This window comes from Gigantopelta aegis, unplaced genomic scaffold (assembly GCF_016097555.1).
Source record: "Gigantopelta aegis isolate Gae_Host unplaced genomic scaffold, Gae_host_genome scaffold72, whole genome shotgun sequence".
In the NCBI taxonomy this organism is placed as follows: domain Eukaryota; kingdom Metazoa; phylum Mollusca; class Gastropoda; order Neomphalida; family Peltospiridae; genus Gigantopelta; species Gigantopelta aegis.
In genome coordinates this window covers 256,452-271,892 of record NW_024537379.1, presented here as the reverse complement: position 1 = coordinate 271,892, position 15,441 = coordinate 256,452, and the positions used below count along the sequence as shown (strand labels likewise).

General features: G+C 39.2%; 1 protein-coding gene and 1 long non-coding RNA gene across 3 annotated transcripts in view; one reads left to right on the top strand and one right to left on the bottom strand.

The window, feature by feature from the left end:
- Positions 1 to 1,762, top strand: part of LOC121367242 (FYVE and coiled-coil domain-containing protein 1-like) — a 56,612-nt gene extending 54,850 nt beyond the window's left edge. For both annotated transcript variants that reach the window (XM_041491351.1, XM_041491350.1), the window contains one exon: positions 1,066 to 1,762. In XM_041491351.1, the coding sequence (XP_041347285.1) occupies positions 1,066 to 1,123 (58 nt within the window). In that variant the 3' untranslated portion in view covers positions 1,124 to 1,762. The remainder of the gene's footprint in view (positions 1 to 1,065) is intronic.
- Positions 1,763 to 1,809: 47 nt separating this feature from the next.
- On the bottom strand, positions 1,810 to 7,171 carry LOC121367241. Its single transcript, XR_005957351.1, has 3 exons — positions 5,076 to 7,171; positions 3,565 to 4,945; positions 1,810 to 3,458 (listed from the first exon to the last, which is right to left on the bottom strand). It is a non-coding gene; the product is annotated as an uncharacterized LOC121367241 (long non-coding RNA).
- Positions 7,172 to 15,441: the final 8,270 nt, after the last annotated feature.

Sequence of the window (15,441 nt, the reverse complement as noted above, 5' to 3'; positions counted from 1 at the left end):
GTCTACCTTTGTCTGTCTGTCTACCACTGTCTGTCTGTCTGTCTACCTCTGTCTGTCTGTCTGTCTACCTATGTCTGTCTGTCTACCTCTGTCTGTCTGCCTGTCTGTCTACCTCTGTCTGTCTGTCTACCTGTCTACCTGTCTGCCTGTCTGTCTACCTCTGTCTGTCTGTCTGTCTGTCTGTCTGTCTACCTGTCTGTCTGTCTGTCTACCTATGTATGTCTGTCTACCTCTGTCTGTCTATCTGTCTACCTCTGTCTGTCTGTCTGTCTGTCTACCTCTGTCAGTCTGCCTGTCTTTCTGATGTCTGTCACAGTCTGCCTAGGTGCCTGCTTGTTTGGTTACCATTCTGCCTCTCTGTCTACATGCTTGTCTATCCGTAAAGGTTTTGTTTAATGATACCACTAGAGCACATTGATTAATTAATCATCAGCTGTTGGATGTAAAACATTAGATATTTCCGACACACAGTCATCAGAGGAACCTGCTACATTTTTCCTAATGCAGCAAGGGATCCATTTAATGCCCTTTGCCTCAGATAGGACAGCCTTTGATATATCAATGATGGGAAACAGGTTAGGTGGGAAAATAAAAACAGTCAGAGAATGATTCCACCGATGGGATTTGATCCTTCGACTCAAAAACATCAAGTGAGCACTCTACCAACTGAGCTAGATCGTGCCCTGCATCTCTGTCTGTCTGTCTCTCTCTCTGTCCCTCCCCCCTCTCTCTCTCTCTCTCTCTCTCTCTCTCTCTCTCTCTCTCTCTCTCTCTCTCTCTCTCTCTCTCTCTCTCTCTCTCTCTCTCTCAGTCTTTGTCTCTGTTTGTCTCTCTCCATGTCTCTGTCTGTCTATGTGTCCTCTGCCCTTCGTCCACTCATATGTTCATTTGTCCATGCACATCTAGTTAATTTGACTAAATGTAAACTGTTAATGTTTGTAACCAATTTCTCCATAGTTGATTTTTGTAAAAATAAAATAACAAAAATACAAAAGTTATTAATTTTGAATGTTTATTTCATGCCTGTGCATGGTAAATAATGTTAATTCAATGATTATCTTTCAGGATTACATCCAAGAAGGTGCATTACATCCTCAAACTCAAATTCAACATATCGGAATAAAATGGTACTAAGGGAGATAACTTATTAACTGGAGCCAGTCATGGCAGATGCTGGAGAGATATTCCTCTTTACCTTTAATAGTGTCTTTGTATGAAGGAAAGACAACTTCATGTCATATATTAAGAAAAGACAACTCTGTATCTAATAGAAAGGAAAGACAACTAGCAGAAAAGAAGAAAAAAACAACTAAATCAAATACATGTAGGAAGGAAAGACAACTCTGTATCAAATGGGAAGGGAAGATAACTCTAAATTAAGTAGGAAGGAAAAACCACTATATCAGATATAAAGGAAAGGCAACTCTATCAAATAGGAAGGAAAGACAAATCAGTTTTAAATGAGGAAAGGCAAATCTATATTATATTAAAAGGAAAGACAACTCTGTATCAAATATGAAGGAAAACCAACTCAGTATCAAATAGAAGACAACTTTGTTTCAAACAGGAAGCAAAAAATAACTAAATGAAATAAGAAGACAAGTCCAAATATAAAGAAAAGACATCTCTATCAAATAGGCAGACACTGCTAGAGCACATTGATATAATAATCATCGGCTATTGGATGTCAAACATTTGGTAATTTTTACATATAGTCTTAGAGAGGAAACTTGCTACATTTTTCCATTAGTAGCAAGATATCTTTTATATGTGCCATCCAACAGACAGGATAGTACATACCATGGCCTTTCCTACACCAGACATGGTGCACTGGCTGGAATGAGAAATAGCCCAATGGGGCCATTGACAGGGATCGATCCTAGACTGACAGGGCATCAAGTGAGTGTTTTACCATTGTATGTATGTCCCGCCCACCAAATGGAAGGAAAGACAACTCTCTGTCAAACAGTGGAACCTTAACCTGTTACATTAATAAAGATTGAGTTGTGATTTAAACTGGTCAGCCATCACATTAAACATTTCAGAGCTGTTTACAGTTGAATGATTTAGATATCCCGTGGTTTTAGATATGACCTATTTTTGCTGACGTGACACTTTCACTGTGGTTAGCTCATGCTACACAGTGCAATCACTTTCAGATCAACTTACATGTCACAGAGCAGTCAGTTTCAGTTGTGCTTATTTCACTGGATGGTATGGCTGTGGCGATCTCTCAAATATGTATATGTTATTGCTGTGTGATATCATGAATATTGCATGGTGTGTAAGAATCAATTTTAATTTGTGTGTGTGAATGTATGGCGGCTTGTGGGTTTTTTGTTTTTTTTTATTGAATGAGTCTACACTACTGACAAAACCAGCCTTTGCTAACAGATCATTATTGAATATCTTTCTGGGAAACCTTTAGTTTATATTGTATATAGGAATATTTATTTTATACATTTTCACTTTTAATCTTCACATACAGATTATCCTGTTACATGTTGCAGCAATATTTCCTATTCATGTGTTCTCTTGTGATGAGCGCTTTTATTACTCGATTCCTCTGTATACCAAAGGAGAGAAACTAACACTCACCCCCTTGACTCAGGCAAGTAGAAAATCGTTGTGAATGAGTACAGTTTAAATTATGCTAATCCCCTGGGTCAATTTTAATAATTCTGAGCATATATGAGCCAAATTTAAGATGCTGACTGCATGTGTGTTTCTTAACAGTTTGCTAGATTGTGATATCGTCTCAGGATGTCCCAGTAGTAGACGGACTATTAATGGTTATTTTTTCGGGGGGACTAAACCTTTCAAGGCTTCTAGACCCCAGGGCCCCGTTCCACGAAGCGATATTAGCACTAAGATCACCTTAAGCGTGTCACTACCTTATGTACTTGAGGTGATCTTGGCCCTAAGATCACCTTAAGCGTGTCACTACCTTATGTACTTGAGGTGATCTTAGCCCTAAGATCACCTTAAGCGTGTCACTACCTTATGTACTTAGGTGATCTTAGCCCTAAGATCACCTTAAGCGTGTCACTACCTTATGTACTTAGGTGATCTTAGCCCTAAGATCACCTTAAGCGTGTCACTACCTTATGTACTTAAGGTGATCTTAGCCCTAAGATCACCTTAAGCGTGTCACTACCTTATGTACTTACGGTGATCTTAGCCCTAAGATCACCTTAAGCGTGTCACTACCTTATGTACTTGAGGTGATCTTAGCCCTAAGATCACCTTAAGCGTGTCACTACCTTATGTACTTGAGGTGATCTTAGCCCTAAGATCACCTTAAGCGTGTCACTACCTTATGTACTTGAGGTGATCTTAGCCCTAAGATCACCTTAAGCGTGTCACTACCTTATGTACTTATGGTGATCTTAGCCCTAAGATCACCTTAAGCGTGTCACTACCTTATGTACTTAAGGTGATCTTAGCCCTAAGATCACCTTAAGCGTGTCACTACCTTATGTACTTAAGGTGATCTTAGCCCTAAGATCACCTTAAGCGTGTCACTACCTTATGTACTTAAGGTGATCTTAGCCCTAAGATCACTTCGTGGAATGGGGCCCAGACCAGTGGAAATATTTCTTAATTTCTACCCCTGATATACAAGGCATTTTTTAATTAAAAAAAAAATTAGTGACAGTTACTTACTAAAAATCAATTATCAACTACTGTTTACCATTTTAAACTTGTGTTGCAATCTCGGAAAATTGCATTTTTGTGAATCATGAATAAAATCCCTGGTATACAGACAGAATTGTTGAAATATAAATTGTGTTGTGTTGTTTAAAGGCTAGCTCAGGTCAGCTTTGTGATTTACACAGATCAGTCACCGACTGATTTGTCTTCTTCAGACTGTGATTGTGCCACGATCGCTGGTAACAGATCATTTTTGTATCGGCATCGATCATGTTAATATCGATTTATCGTAATGTGAAAATCTCAAAATACTGAAATTTCGGTATTGAAAAATGTTTCCCGCCATTTAGTAAAACACTGACAATATAAATGTATCTGATGAACGTAAAATGGCTGAAAAGAAGAGTGGATGGACATATATATTTTGTGTCAATGCAAAATATGAAATTAGCGGGTGAGCCTTAACTCGGGCATGCATTTAAAGCAGAGTATACCGAAAATACTGCTCGATATCGGTATTGGTATTGTGTCAATACCGAATACAGTACCGATACTAAGGTAAATCACCCTCAAAATACCGATTTCGATACTGAACCTGAAATTTGAGTACCTCCCAGCTCTGTTGTATACCAACTGTCGGGGTCTGATTTGTGTAACCAGAAAGCCAACCCGAGCTAGTCTCTGTTATTTATACATTGTGTTGTTTACAGCAAATTTATTATTAGATTAGAAAACAAATACTCATTTTAGCGCTAATATACATTTATGAACATTTTCATGAGACTACAAACCACCAAAACTATCTTTCGGTTGTTGTTGTTGTTTGTTTGTTTTGGGTTTTTTTTATCCTCCTCCCTCTCTGTATCTAAAAGAGTGCATACATTTTTAATATTTAAAAAAAATGGTTTTGTCAACATTCTTTGTTTTTAAATAAATTCTGACATACATTTAATATTGTTTGTAGGCTCATGATAATTTAGATAATTGTAGCCAGCCTTTAATTCATCATTTCTATTATTGTTACTCTTATTTATTTCATTCAAGAGTGTGTTGGTAGATTTTCCTTATCTTTTTTTCTTCTTTTTTCTTTCTTTCTTAAAAATTTGTCTTCTTGCCTTTTTTTTTTTTAAATTTAAAATTGAGTTCAGTGTTGATTTTTAATATTGTGTCTTTGGTTTAGTTTTTAAAATTGTGCCCATGTTTTAATGAAGTGGTAGCTGGTTTCATAATAAATTTGTCAGGTTACTGAAATTAAATTAAAGGAACAAACAAACAAAAATGTGAAAAAAAACTGATATTACAAATTGTGAAAAAACCCTGATATTACAAATTGTGAAAAAACCCTGATATTACAAATTGTGAAAAAACCCTGATATTACAAATTGTGAAAAAACCCTGATATTACAAATTGTGAAAAAAACCTGATATTACAAATTGTGAAAAAAATTAAATTATTTCCAGTTTTATTTTATCAATTGGATGACTTTTACTTGTATATCATGATTTATATACTGTAAAATTCACAGAAATTATACATTATTTATTCTAACATTTTATTGCAGCATAGTTTTATTATGTATGCTTATGTTATCAGGGCCGTACCCTGATCAAAATCCTGGGGAGAGGGGGGGGGCACTACTTTTCATAAACAAATGAAACACTATGCAAATTAAACACTGAGATGTGTATGCTATTTTCTGGAGCTGAAAAGAAAGAAAGAGAGATTCTCAGGGGGGGGAGGGGGGGGGCAACTGCACCCCCACCCACCCCCGGAGGTTACGGTCCTGGTTATTGATATGTTATGCCAGATTACTAATGACGTCTTATTTACACATGGATATTAAATTCTGAGTTTAATCTTAACATATGATTTTGTCCTGTAGCCAGTGTTTCTATTGACAGATTATGATGATGAATAAAGCGAAGTCATAAACGTATAGTAGCAGATTATGACTTTTGACGTCACTCGTGTGATGTCACCTGCATTAGCTACATTGCAAAATCTCTCCTTTGACCTCTAGGTCATCGTATAATGTAGCTGAAATAACAGAAACAATAGCTTTTCTCCTTAATTTCCATGGGCTGAATGATAAATTGGTGTTAATACAGTTGTTTAACTGATAACACATCACATATTCCTTGCTTACATCCATGCTGATAATGGTAATACACTTGGAACTTAATTACGCACCATCTAAACTGAATTGCTGCCAAATAGGTGCCTTGATAAAATTATCCATACTAGTTTAGTTTAAAACATATTTGAGATTTTACATAATATCTACAGGGTATTTACCAAAATGGCAAGCATAAATTACTTAAAGGTGCAGGCCCTTGTTTTAGCCTGTGAAAATGGACAGTAAGTTTAGTTAATCTTCACACCTGCAAAACATTTGGATAAGATTAAAACAGAGAAAAGCTGAAATTTGTGATGTTTAAACCTGAAAATATTGTTCAAAAATAGACTAGAGCCTGTCTTGATAACCATTACTTCTCAGACTTCTTAGAATTATGAAAAACGCATTTTGGGTTATTACAAAAACACCTGTATGACCAGAACCACTTCAAGTGTATGAAAATGAATGTTCTAGATAATAAAATGTAAGTACTCCTAATTTAAATTATCAAAAACAGCTTTAATAGTGAAAAATATGTCCCTTTAAGAGACAGATATCAGTGTGAGTTTAGCTGCGGAGTTTGTTACTATACATTTTCATGCATTCTGTCTTTATCTCTCTATAATACAGTAAATAATGATTTAAAGACTGTGTCACTTGCTGTCGGTCTTTTTCAATGTGTTCTGTATACACAGAAAGTTCACTTCATTGTTTTATATCAACATAGTGGTCACAATTAAGTTTTAACTATGATGGAAACTAGGTGGTGTGTAATTGATTTCCAGGTGTATATTATAAAACACAATATGGTTATTTAACTGGCTGTGTGCTTATAACGGTGATGATACAGTTTGTAACTAATGGCATGGTTATTGGGTTAGTGATGATATGGTTCAACGTGAATGATAACATCATAGTTTTCACAGTCAAAATCATATCTCTGCAGAAGGCTGAGTGAAAGGGATATTTTGACAGTGTCGTGACTGCTACTATCCTATAGCAAACTCAGTTCATTTTGAAATGAATTCCAGCAGGCCTGTGTGGTTCAGGGCCCCGTTCCACGAAGCGATCTTAACCCTAAGATCACCGTAACTGCACAGCTAATATATGCACTTAAGGCGATCTTAGGACTAAGATTGCTTTGTGGAACAGGACCCAGAACTATAGGATAGGTAGTGTACCAAATAGCATCTCACCGGGTCAAAGTGCACCTAACTTTGAATGTCGCATTAAATACAACCATGCCTACAATTGGTGAGATGTGAAAGGACTTGTTGTTATATACTGATGGAAAGAAATAATGTATCCCATAAATACAAACATCAAATAGGATGGACGAAAGGACGGAAATGTTTTATTTAACGACGCACTCAGCACATTTTATTTACGGTTATATGGTTACGGACCACACAGATATTGAGGGAGGAAACCCGCTGTCGCCACTTCATGGGCTACTCTTTTTCGATTAGCAGCAAGGGATCTTTTATATGCACCATCCCATAGACTGGATATCACATACCACGGCCTTTGATGTACCAGTCGTGGTGCACTGGCTAACATCAAACAGAGAGTGCAACGAAAACCATAATTCATGGTGTCAGGAAACTGACCGTGTTACTGGCAGCCATTTCCACAGGATTGGCATTCAATCACACATTACAGCTTTGGGTTATATACCGATATTACTACAGTAGTAATTCATTAAAATTTGGTTTCATTTCAAAGTGTTTCCTTAATTCTTTCCATCAGTATATAATCTTGTTTCAATGGGCCATAACTTTTCTGTAATTTAATTTGAACTAGTATCAAATGTACCAGCCGTTAGTGTACTTGAAAGGTGTTGGGTTCTACTGGAAATAGGATGACAGAATTTGTCTACCTCTGAATCTGAGTGGCTTAGAATGCATTGCCTCTTTCTCCCCACCTCCAGTTGAAAGGTAGTTGTTTTATAATAAATCATCCCTCGATTGCTGGTATCTCCCGGTATCTATGGTTACAAGGGCGTACATAGGATTTTGAAAAGGGGGGTTCCAATACATCGGATTTTGAAAAGGGGGGTTCCAAAATAGACTGCAGAGATATTGGGCATATATTTCTATGTTGAGTAAATATAATAATGTCAGATATATTAAATTATAAAAAAAGCAATTTCGGGGGGGGGGGGTCGATCGAAACCCCCCCCCCCCCCCCCCCCCCCTATGTACGCCCATGGGTTACGTTATAGAACTCTCACCTTTCAGTTGATTCGGTGCTTTAGGATTTCAGCTAAATAGTTCTTAATATGTATTCCCCGCCCCCTTGAGCGTACACAGACGTCCGCGTTTAAAAAATCTGTCTTATATGACAACTATATCCTGTATTATAGAGACGTAGGTTAAACAGCTATGCATTCTGTTATTCTTTTCTAAATAAAATAAATTTGTTAAAAGCTTTTGTTTTGTTGTTTATTTAGTACTACAATATTCCTTTCATTTAGTTTTTTACTTCACGCCAGTCATGGTCGTCTGCGGTGTGTGTGCGTGCGTGCACATGTGTCTGTATGAGTGTGTGTATGTGTATGTGTGTGTGTGTTGTGTGTATGTGTATGTGTATATATATATATATATGTTTGTGTGTGTGTGTCAGTGTGGGTGTGTGTTTGTGTCAGTGTCAGTGTGTGTGTGTGTGTGTGTGTGTGTGTGTGTGTGTGTGTGTGTGTGTTTGTGTGTGTGTGTGTGTATGTGTATGTGTGTGACTTGCTCCTCCAACCCCTGTCTGGACCTGAAAAGGTTTTGGGACGTATGTACCGTATTTCCTCTAATAAACGCCCGGACGCTTATTCATTTCAAAATGGTCGCAGACTCGGCGCTTATTTGAGACCGGCGCTTATAAGAGACCCATGCCTTTATTTTTTCAAACAAAGTTTACAAATTAAAGCTAAAAACTACAAACTTACAATTTTATTTATTTTTAAACTTTTAATTTCGAACGGTAACAAAACTTTAACAAATCAAATGAACAAATTAATATAATTTTTCCACGCAAAGCGTCAACGTCATTACTGGAAGGGGCCTTAACAGTAACTTAAAAATAATAGTTTACTGCAACTTAAACCAATAACATGAAAATGGTGAACTCAACCGAGTGTATAGCTGCCAACTCTAGCCACCCCGCCGTGTGCTTCTACGTTTTGAGACGGGAAGTGATAAAAAGGGACACTTCGTTTTTGATAATTATGCCAGGAAGTAATCAGTTTTCGGCTGTTTTACCCGACGTTAATTGTAGGCCCGGCGTTTATTTTGTTGCAAAGTGTTAGACCCGGCGCTTATTGGGAGGCCGTCGCATATTAGAAGAAATGCGGTATACATTATCAAATTACATGTTAGATGTTGTGTTTTGCCATTATAATGCATTTTATGTGTAGAGTACAGGACATTTTATTTTAGAACATATTTTAAAACATTTCCGCGGAGCATATCCCACGGGAGTCTAACCATTCCATCTAAATGTTTTTCCGCGGAGCATATCCCACGGGAGTCTAACCATTCCATCTAAATGTTTTAATACAGTCCGAAATAGTAGCTGGTAAAGAATTACATTTCAAAGTGTTCGATTATTTCTTATTAATTATTAATGGTATTTGCGATCGTTACAATTACAAACTATTTGATTGGAACATGCAGTTGTTCATTGTAGACATAAGTAATTATGTCATTTGATCCAACAGTTTGGTATGTGAGTGTGGACATTAAATTTTATAGATGTGTACACAACTGGTATGCCATAAATTATGTACCCATCCGGAGGTGAGAGAGAGGGAGGGAGGGAGGGAGAGAGAGAGAGAGAGAGAGAGAGAGAGAGAGAGAGAGAGAGAGAGAGAGAGAGAGAGAGAGAGAGAGAGACAAACAGACAGACAGACAGTCATTTCTCTTATAGCTTTGCAAGGGGCGAGACGTAGCCCAGTGGTAAAGCGCGCGATCGGTCTGGGATCCATCCCCGTCGATGGGCCCACTGGGCTATTTCTCGTTCCAGCCAATGCACCACGACAGGTATATCAAAGGCCGTGGTATGTACTACCCTGTCTGTGGGATGGTGCATATAAAAGATCCCTTGCTGCTAATCGAAAAAGAGTAGCCCATGAAGTGGCGACAGCGGGTTTTCTCTCTCAATATCTTAACCATATGTCTGACGCTATATAACCGTAAACAAAATGTGTTCAGTGCGTCGTTAAATAAAACATTTCTTTCTTTCGTGTACAATAAGCATTTAAGTGAAAACACTAACAACAAACAACAAACAAATGTTTATGATAGAAAATGATATACCATGTTTTATTTTAGTCATTAAATAATAGCACTAACAACGCGGACATTAAATACATTCACAGCATCTACACGAAAAGTACCAAAGTAGAAATAATAATATGCAGTCTTGTATATTTACAATAATATATATATATATATATATACACAGTTAATTATACACAGAAACAACACGCACACCTCTGTTACTTGAACACTTCAGTGACCCGACCTGGTCATGTTTAATGAAACAATTAGGTCAATATGACACGTGTGTTGTAAAGATGCATACCCGGACCACCAACGCATACCAACTCTTTAAAGGGGTGGTAAAGTAAAATATAAGACGTGTGTTGTAAAGATGCATACCCGGACCACCAACACATACCAACTCTTTAAAGGGGTGGTAAAGTAAAATATGAGACGTGTGTTGTAAAGATGCATACCCGGACCACCAACACATATCAATACTTTAAAGGGGTTGTAAAATCAAATAGACTAGTGTTGTAAAGATGCATACCCGGACCACCAACACATACCGACTCTTTAAAGGGGTGGTAAAGTCAAATATGAGAGTGTGTTGTAAAGATGCATACCCGGACCACCAACACATATCAATACTTTAAAGGGGTGGTAAAGTCAAATAGACTAGTGTTGTAAAGATGCATACCCGGACCACCAACTCATTCTGACACTTTTAACAAATGAAAAAGGCTTCTTTTAGAATTAATAATAAAATAAAAACGAAAAAAAACCCCGATTATTCTTGCTAACTTGGGACAGCCATTTTGTTTCTTTTTCTTTATGGAGATCGACTTCATTTAAAACATTTTCGTCGCAGACCTCATTTTCAACCCGTATAAATAGACATCAGGTTTAGTTAATCTACAAACCTGACATTTGGATAAAGTCTTAAGACTAAAACTCGACTCCATAACCGTTACTTTTCAGACGCATGTGCGTTTTTAAAAATGCGAAAAAAACCCATTTAAAAACACCAGGATGACCAGAAATATTTCAGATGTACGGAAATGAGTAATCTAAACAATAAAATCTAAGTAAAGTATGATTTCAGTTATTAAAGACGGCTCTAATAGTGAACAAATATGCCTTAGTGTTTAAAAACAAGGGTCTGGCACTTTAAGTGGCTAGGCCACGTTATGTAGTTGCACTGCACCTTGATCCAGTCCTGAACCATGAAGTTTAATATTAATTGTCTTGTTCACAAAATAGGCCAACCTGTCCCCAGAAATACCAGGCACGGATTCGGGCGCCTTTTCCCAGTCATCCCAACCCCACCCCTTTTTTGCCAACATTAAAAAAATAAATAAAAAAATTAAAAACCTGTCCAAACAACTCTTACCATATCCGGTGCTCCCTCCCTTCTTTCACAAGCGCCTGAATACTCAGTCTCTGAACTATCGAATTCCTCCTAAACGCCCCCCTCCCCCACCCAAACCCCCACTCCACATACATGGCAGTGTGCTAAAGGTATGTGCTGCGCTGTCTTGAAGAACAAACAACAGACCACATGGATTTTTACAGTATACTACTTAAACCTGACACTAAATATTGTAATATTGTATATTAAACATTCAATAACCGCTGATTAAATATGATGTGGACTGGTTAACGAAACAAGTCAATTCCTTTATATAGCCGATCGGGAACCTTTAGATGTGTCCGTGAACTTTGGTACAAGTACAGGCTTCAAGTTTCAGGTGTAGAAAAATAGGCCAATTTTGAAGTTACGAAAACATCCGAAGATTCCCGAATACCATTCGTTGATTATAATATTGCAAAAGGCGTATACAAAGATGAGTAAATGCTAGTATCTACACACCGACACAGACACGTATATACCGGGTTACTGATTATACAGGAGTTAATATAGCCGAGACATAAATTAATTGCGTATTTATATTCGTCCTTCACCTTAGTTGAGTTCTCCATGACTTTACGAAACGATCTGGGCCCCGTTCCATGAAGCGATCTTGGCGCTAAGATCACCTTGAGTGCATAACTACCTTACACATTTAAGGTGATCGTAGCGGTAAGATCGCTTCGTGGAACGGGGCCCTGTCGTCTATGTTTTGCGCCTAACCATAAATAACTCGGAGAGAGAGAGAGAGAGAGAGAGAGAGAGAGAGAGAGAGAGAGAGAGAGAGAGAGAGAGAGAGAGAGAGAGAGAGAGAGAGAGAGATGCTAGATGAAACACTGACCGAAATTCGATCCCTGTCGGTGGCCCATTGGGCGATTTCTCGTTCCAGCCAGTGCACCAGGACTGGTATATCAACGGCCGTGATATTCTCTCGCTGCTAATGGAAAAATTTACTGGTTTCCTCTCTAAGACTATATGTCAAAATTACCTAAGGTCTGACTTCCAATAGCATAATGTGCTCTAGTGGTGTCGTTAAATAAACAGACTTTAACTTTTAATCCTCCTAGCAGTAGCTCTGGAATACTTATTACAGTGGCGGATCCAGAAAAATCCATTATGGGGGTCGCCAATGACACGTGGTCGAAGGTCACAAACGTTCCCAAAGGGATTCCTCGGATTCTCCAATGTAAACAAAATAAAAATAACAAGATAAAAATACAGCTGTCGCAAAATTTAGGGGGAGATGGGGTGCCCCCCCCCCCACACACACACACCCACCCCCACACCCCACGCCAACCCTTACACCCGCCACTACTTCACACAGGGCAGTAAAATAATGTGATACGAAGAGAACTAATAAATTAAAGATTTATTATCGGTCAGGGTTTTTTGGGGGGAGGGTTTATGGTCGTGCGACTTCTTTATTTATAGTTTATTGAAATCCCATAAATCCTAGGTTTACTCTTAGTTAATCGTTCCGCAGACCCGAGTATCTAAGGATCATAGCAGCGAGCGCGTTTTAAACTCGCTGATGACAGTCACTGGCGGACTCCAAGAACGAATACATCTGAAGGACTCTATGAGCTCCTGACATTAGTGCTATTCGCGTTTGTTGAGGAAAAACATGAAGAAGAAGAAGAAAACAAAGAGAAAGATTTCCGTCGATCCAATATACGGTAAACGATTTCATTAGTTATTTTCTAATGTGAAAGCCACCAATTGTGTGTTAAGCCTATCAGTTGTCATCTCTTAAAAATACCCCGAATCCGCCCGTGAACGTTTACTGATGTATCATGATCAAGTACATTTGACTCATTCTTATATCTTCATGGCATCAAGTGGCGTAGTGAGCCAGGGGGTGTATGGTTGAGTAAGTTGGAGGAGGGGTGGGGTGCGGTGGGGGTGGTGGGCGATCTGCCTGCTGGTATTTGGTTGAAGGAGCGCTGAAATGATCACTCGATGTTAAGCCATCGGACATACGTTTGTTAGATACTGGGTTCGGTTCCCGCCACCGGTTCCCACTCAGAGCGAGTTTTAACTTCTCAGTGTGTAGGTGTAAGACCACTACACCTTATTCTCTCTCACTAACCACTATGAACATAACCTACTGTCCTGGACAGACAGTGCAGAGAGCTGAGGTGTGCCCATGACAGCGTGCTTGAACCGTAATTGGATATAAGCATGAAAATAAGTTGAAATGAATGAATGAGCGAAAGGGCAGGGTCGAACTAATCCTAAAATAAGTAGTGGGCAGTAGAAGTAAATTAGGTCACAGTAATATAGAGAATTCTCCAGCTGGACAAAATAGGACACTTCTAAAGCAAAATGGCGCTTTGTTTCATAATCTTCCTGTTCCCACCCCGATAAATATGATCCTGGAAAAATTGTCACAAACCAGGAGCCTGCTTTTACAAAGAAATCCGAGCCATAAGATCAACTTAAGTGCATACGGTAACTATGCACTTAAGGTGATCTTAGTGCTAAGATCGCCGTACCGCCCCTCCCCTCAATACGCCACTGCTACATAATACATTAGTGTACACCATCTATTTCTTCCACGCCTTCCTGCCAAAGTATCTCCCCACAACTGGATCTCTGACTTTGACGAATTTAATGTTCGGTCGGGGGAACTGTGTGTTGGAGCCGAACCCCAGGTCCCAGTTGGTCGTCTTGGACCGGGCGTAGCGAGGGTCGGGCGATCCTGCGCTTGCGTACCACATCGACTTTCGGCGGTATGGCTGGTTCAAAAAGTTGTACAGATAGCCGTTCCCTCCGTTCTGCGCGGGGAATCCAGTGTTTGGACCAGGAAATCCGGTATTTGGGCCGGGGAATCCTGCATTTGGACCGGGAAATCCAGTGTTTGGGCCAGGGAAGCTGAATTCGTCCTGTCTCGCGTATTCGGCGCCGATGGTCGGTCGTTGGCGACGACCAGGCGTCGGCGTGTCGTAGGCGGGGTACTGGCGCGTCGGGATCATATGCGGACCGACGATCGACGATGGGCGTCCGATCGTCTCTTTCACGAAGTCGACCGCTCCCGCCGGTTTCGCTCTGAAGCCGCCGACGTTGTTGATGATACTGTTGCTGCCGCCGATGCCGACGGAGGTCTGCCAGTCCTGGAAGACGGGTTTGGCGACGATGGCGGTGACGCAGGGCACGTTGTAGCCGTGGTCGCACGTGAGGATCCGCTGGTTCCACTTGGTGTTGGACGGACAGACGAACTCGTGCGCCTGGCCCCAGAAACACCGATAGAACCGACTGCAGTCCGTCTCGTGCGGGTAGAAGTTGAACAGGGACTGGCACGAAAACAACGTCGGCGTCACTCCTACAAAAAACAACGGCATAATAAAAGTGTTTAACGTCACATTTTTTCATTTTTTTGTTCTTGCGTTTTTTTTTAGAAATGATCACACGTCAAAAGAAAAATACAAAAATAACAAGGTCTTAATGAAAATACTTATTATATATCTAGAAAGTGTTTAATAACACATGTGTGAAGTACAGTAGGCTATATATACTCTTCTGGTTTTTTTAAGGGCCAATTTTTTAACATTATTATTATTATGAAACTGAAACTTAAATGATTTAAACGACAGTTTTGAACGAACAAAATGACGATTATCGTTGCTAAGCAATGTGTATGGAAGCCTAGTCGAATGTCCATTTTGGTAGTCTTAATACTTGCACGAAAACCGCACCGTGTGCAACATTTTTACATGTATCATTGGCCAATACTGAATTAACGCGTAGAAGTCATTCATAATCAAAACTTACTAAAATAATATCATACCAGTGACGTAGTCTAGCAAAGAATTACGAAAAGTCTACTACACCTTAATTAATTTACATCCGAGGTAAGGTACTGCTGAAGCCGTTACGGGCCGATATGTTCCGAATGATGCCGGGAAATCTTTAATCGGTCGATGTGTTTCGAATAAATACAAACAGTAGAAGAGGGACCCGTGCAATTAAATATTGTGCTTTCAATCAATCAACAGTTAAATAGTGTGGT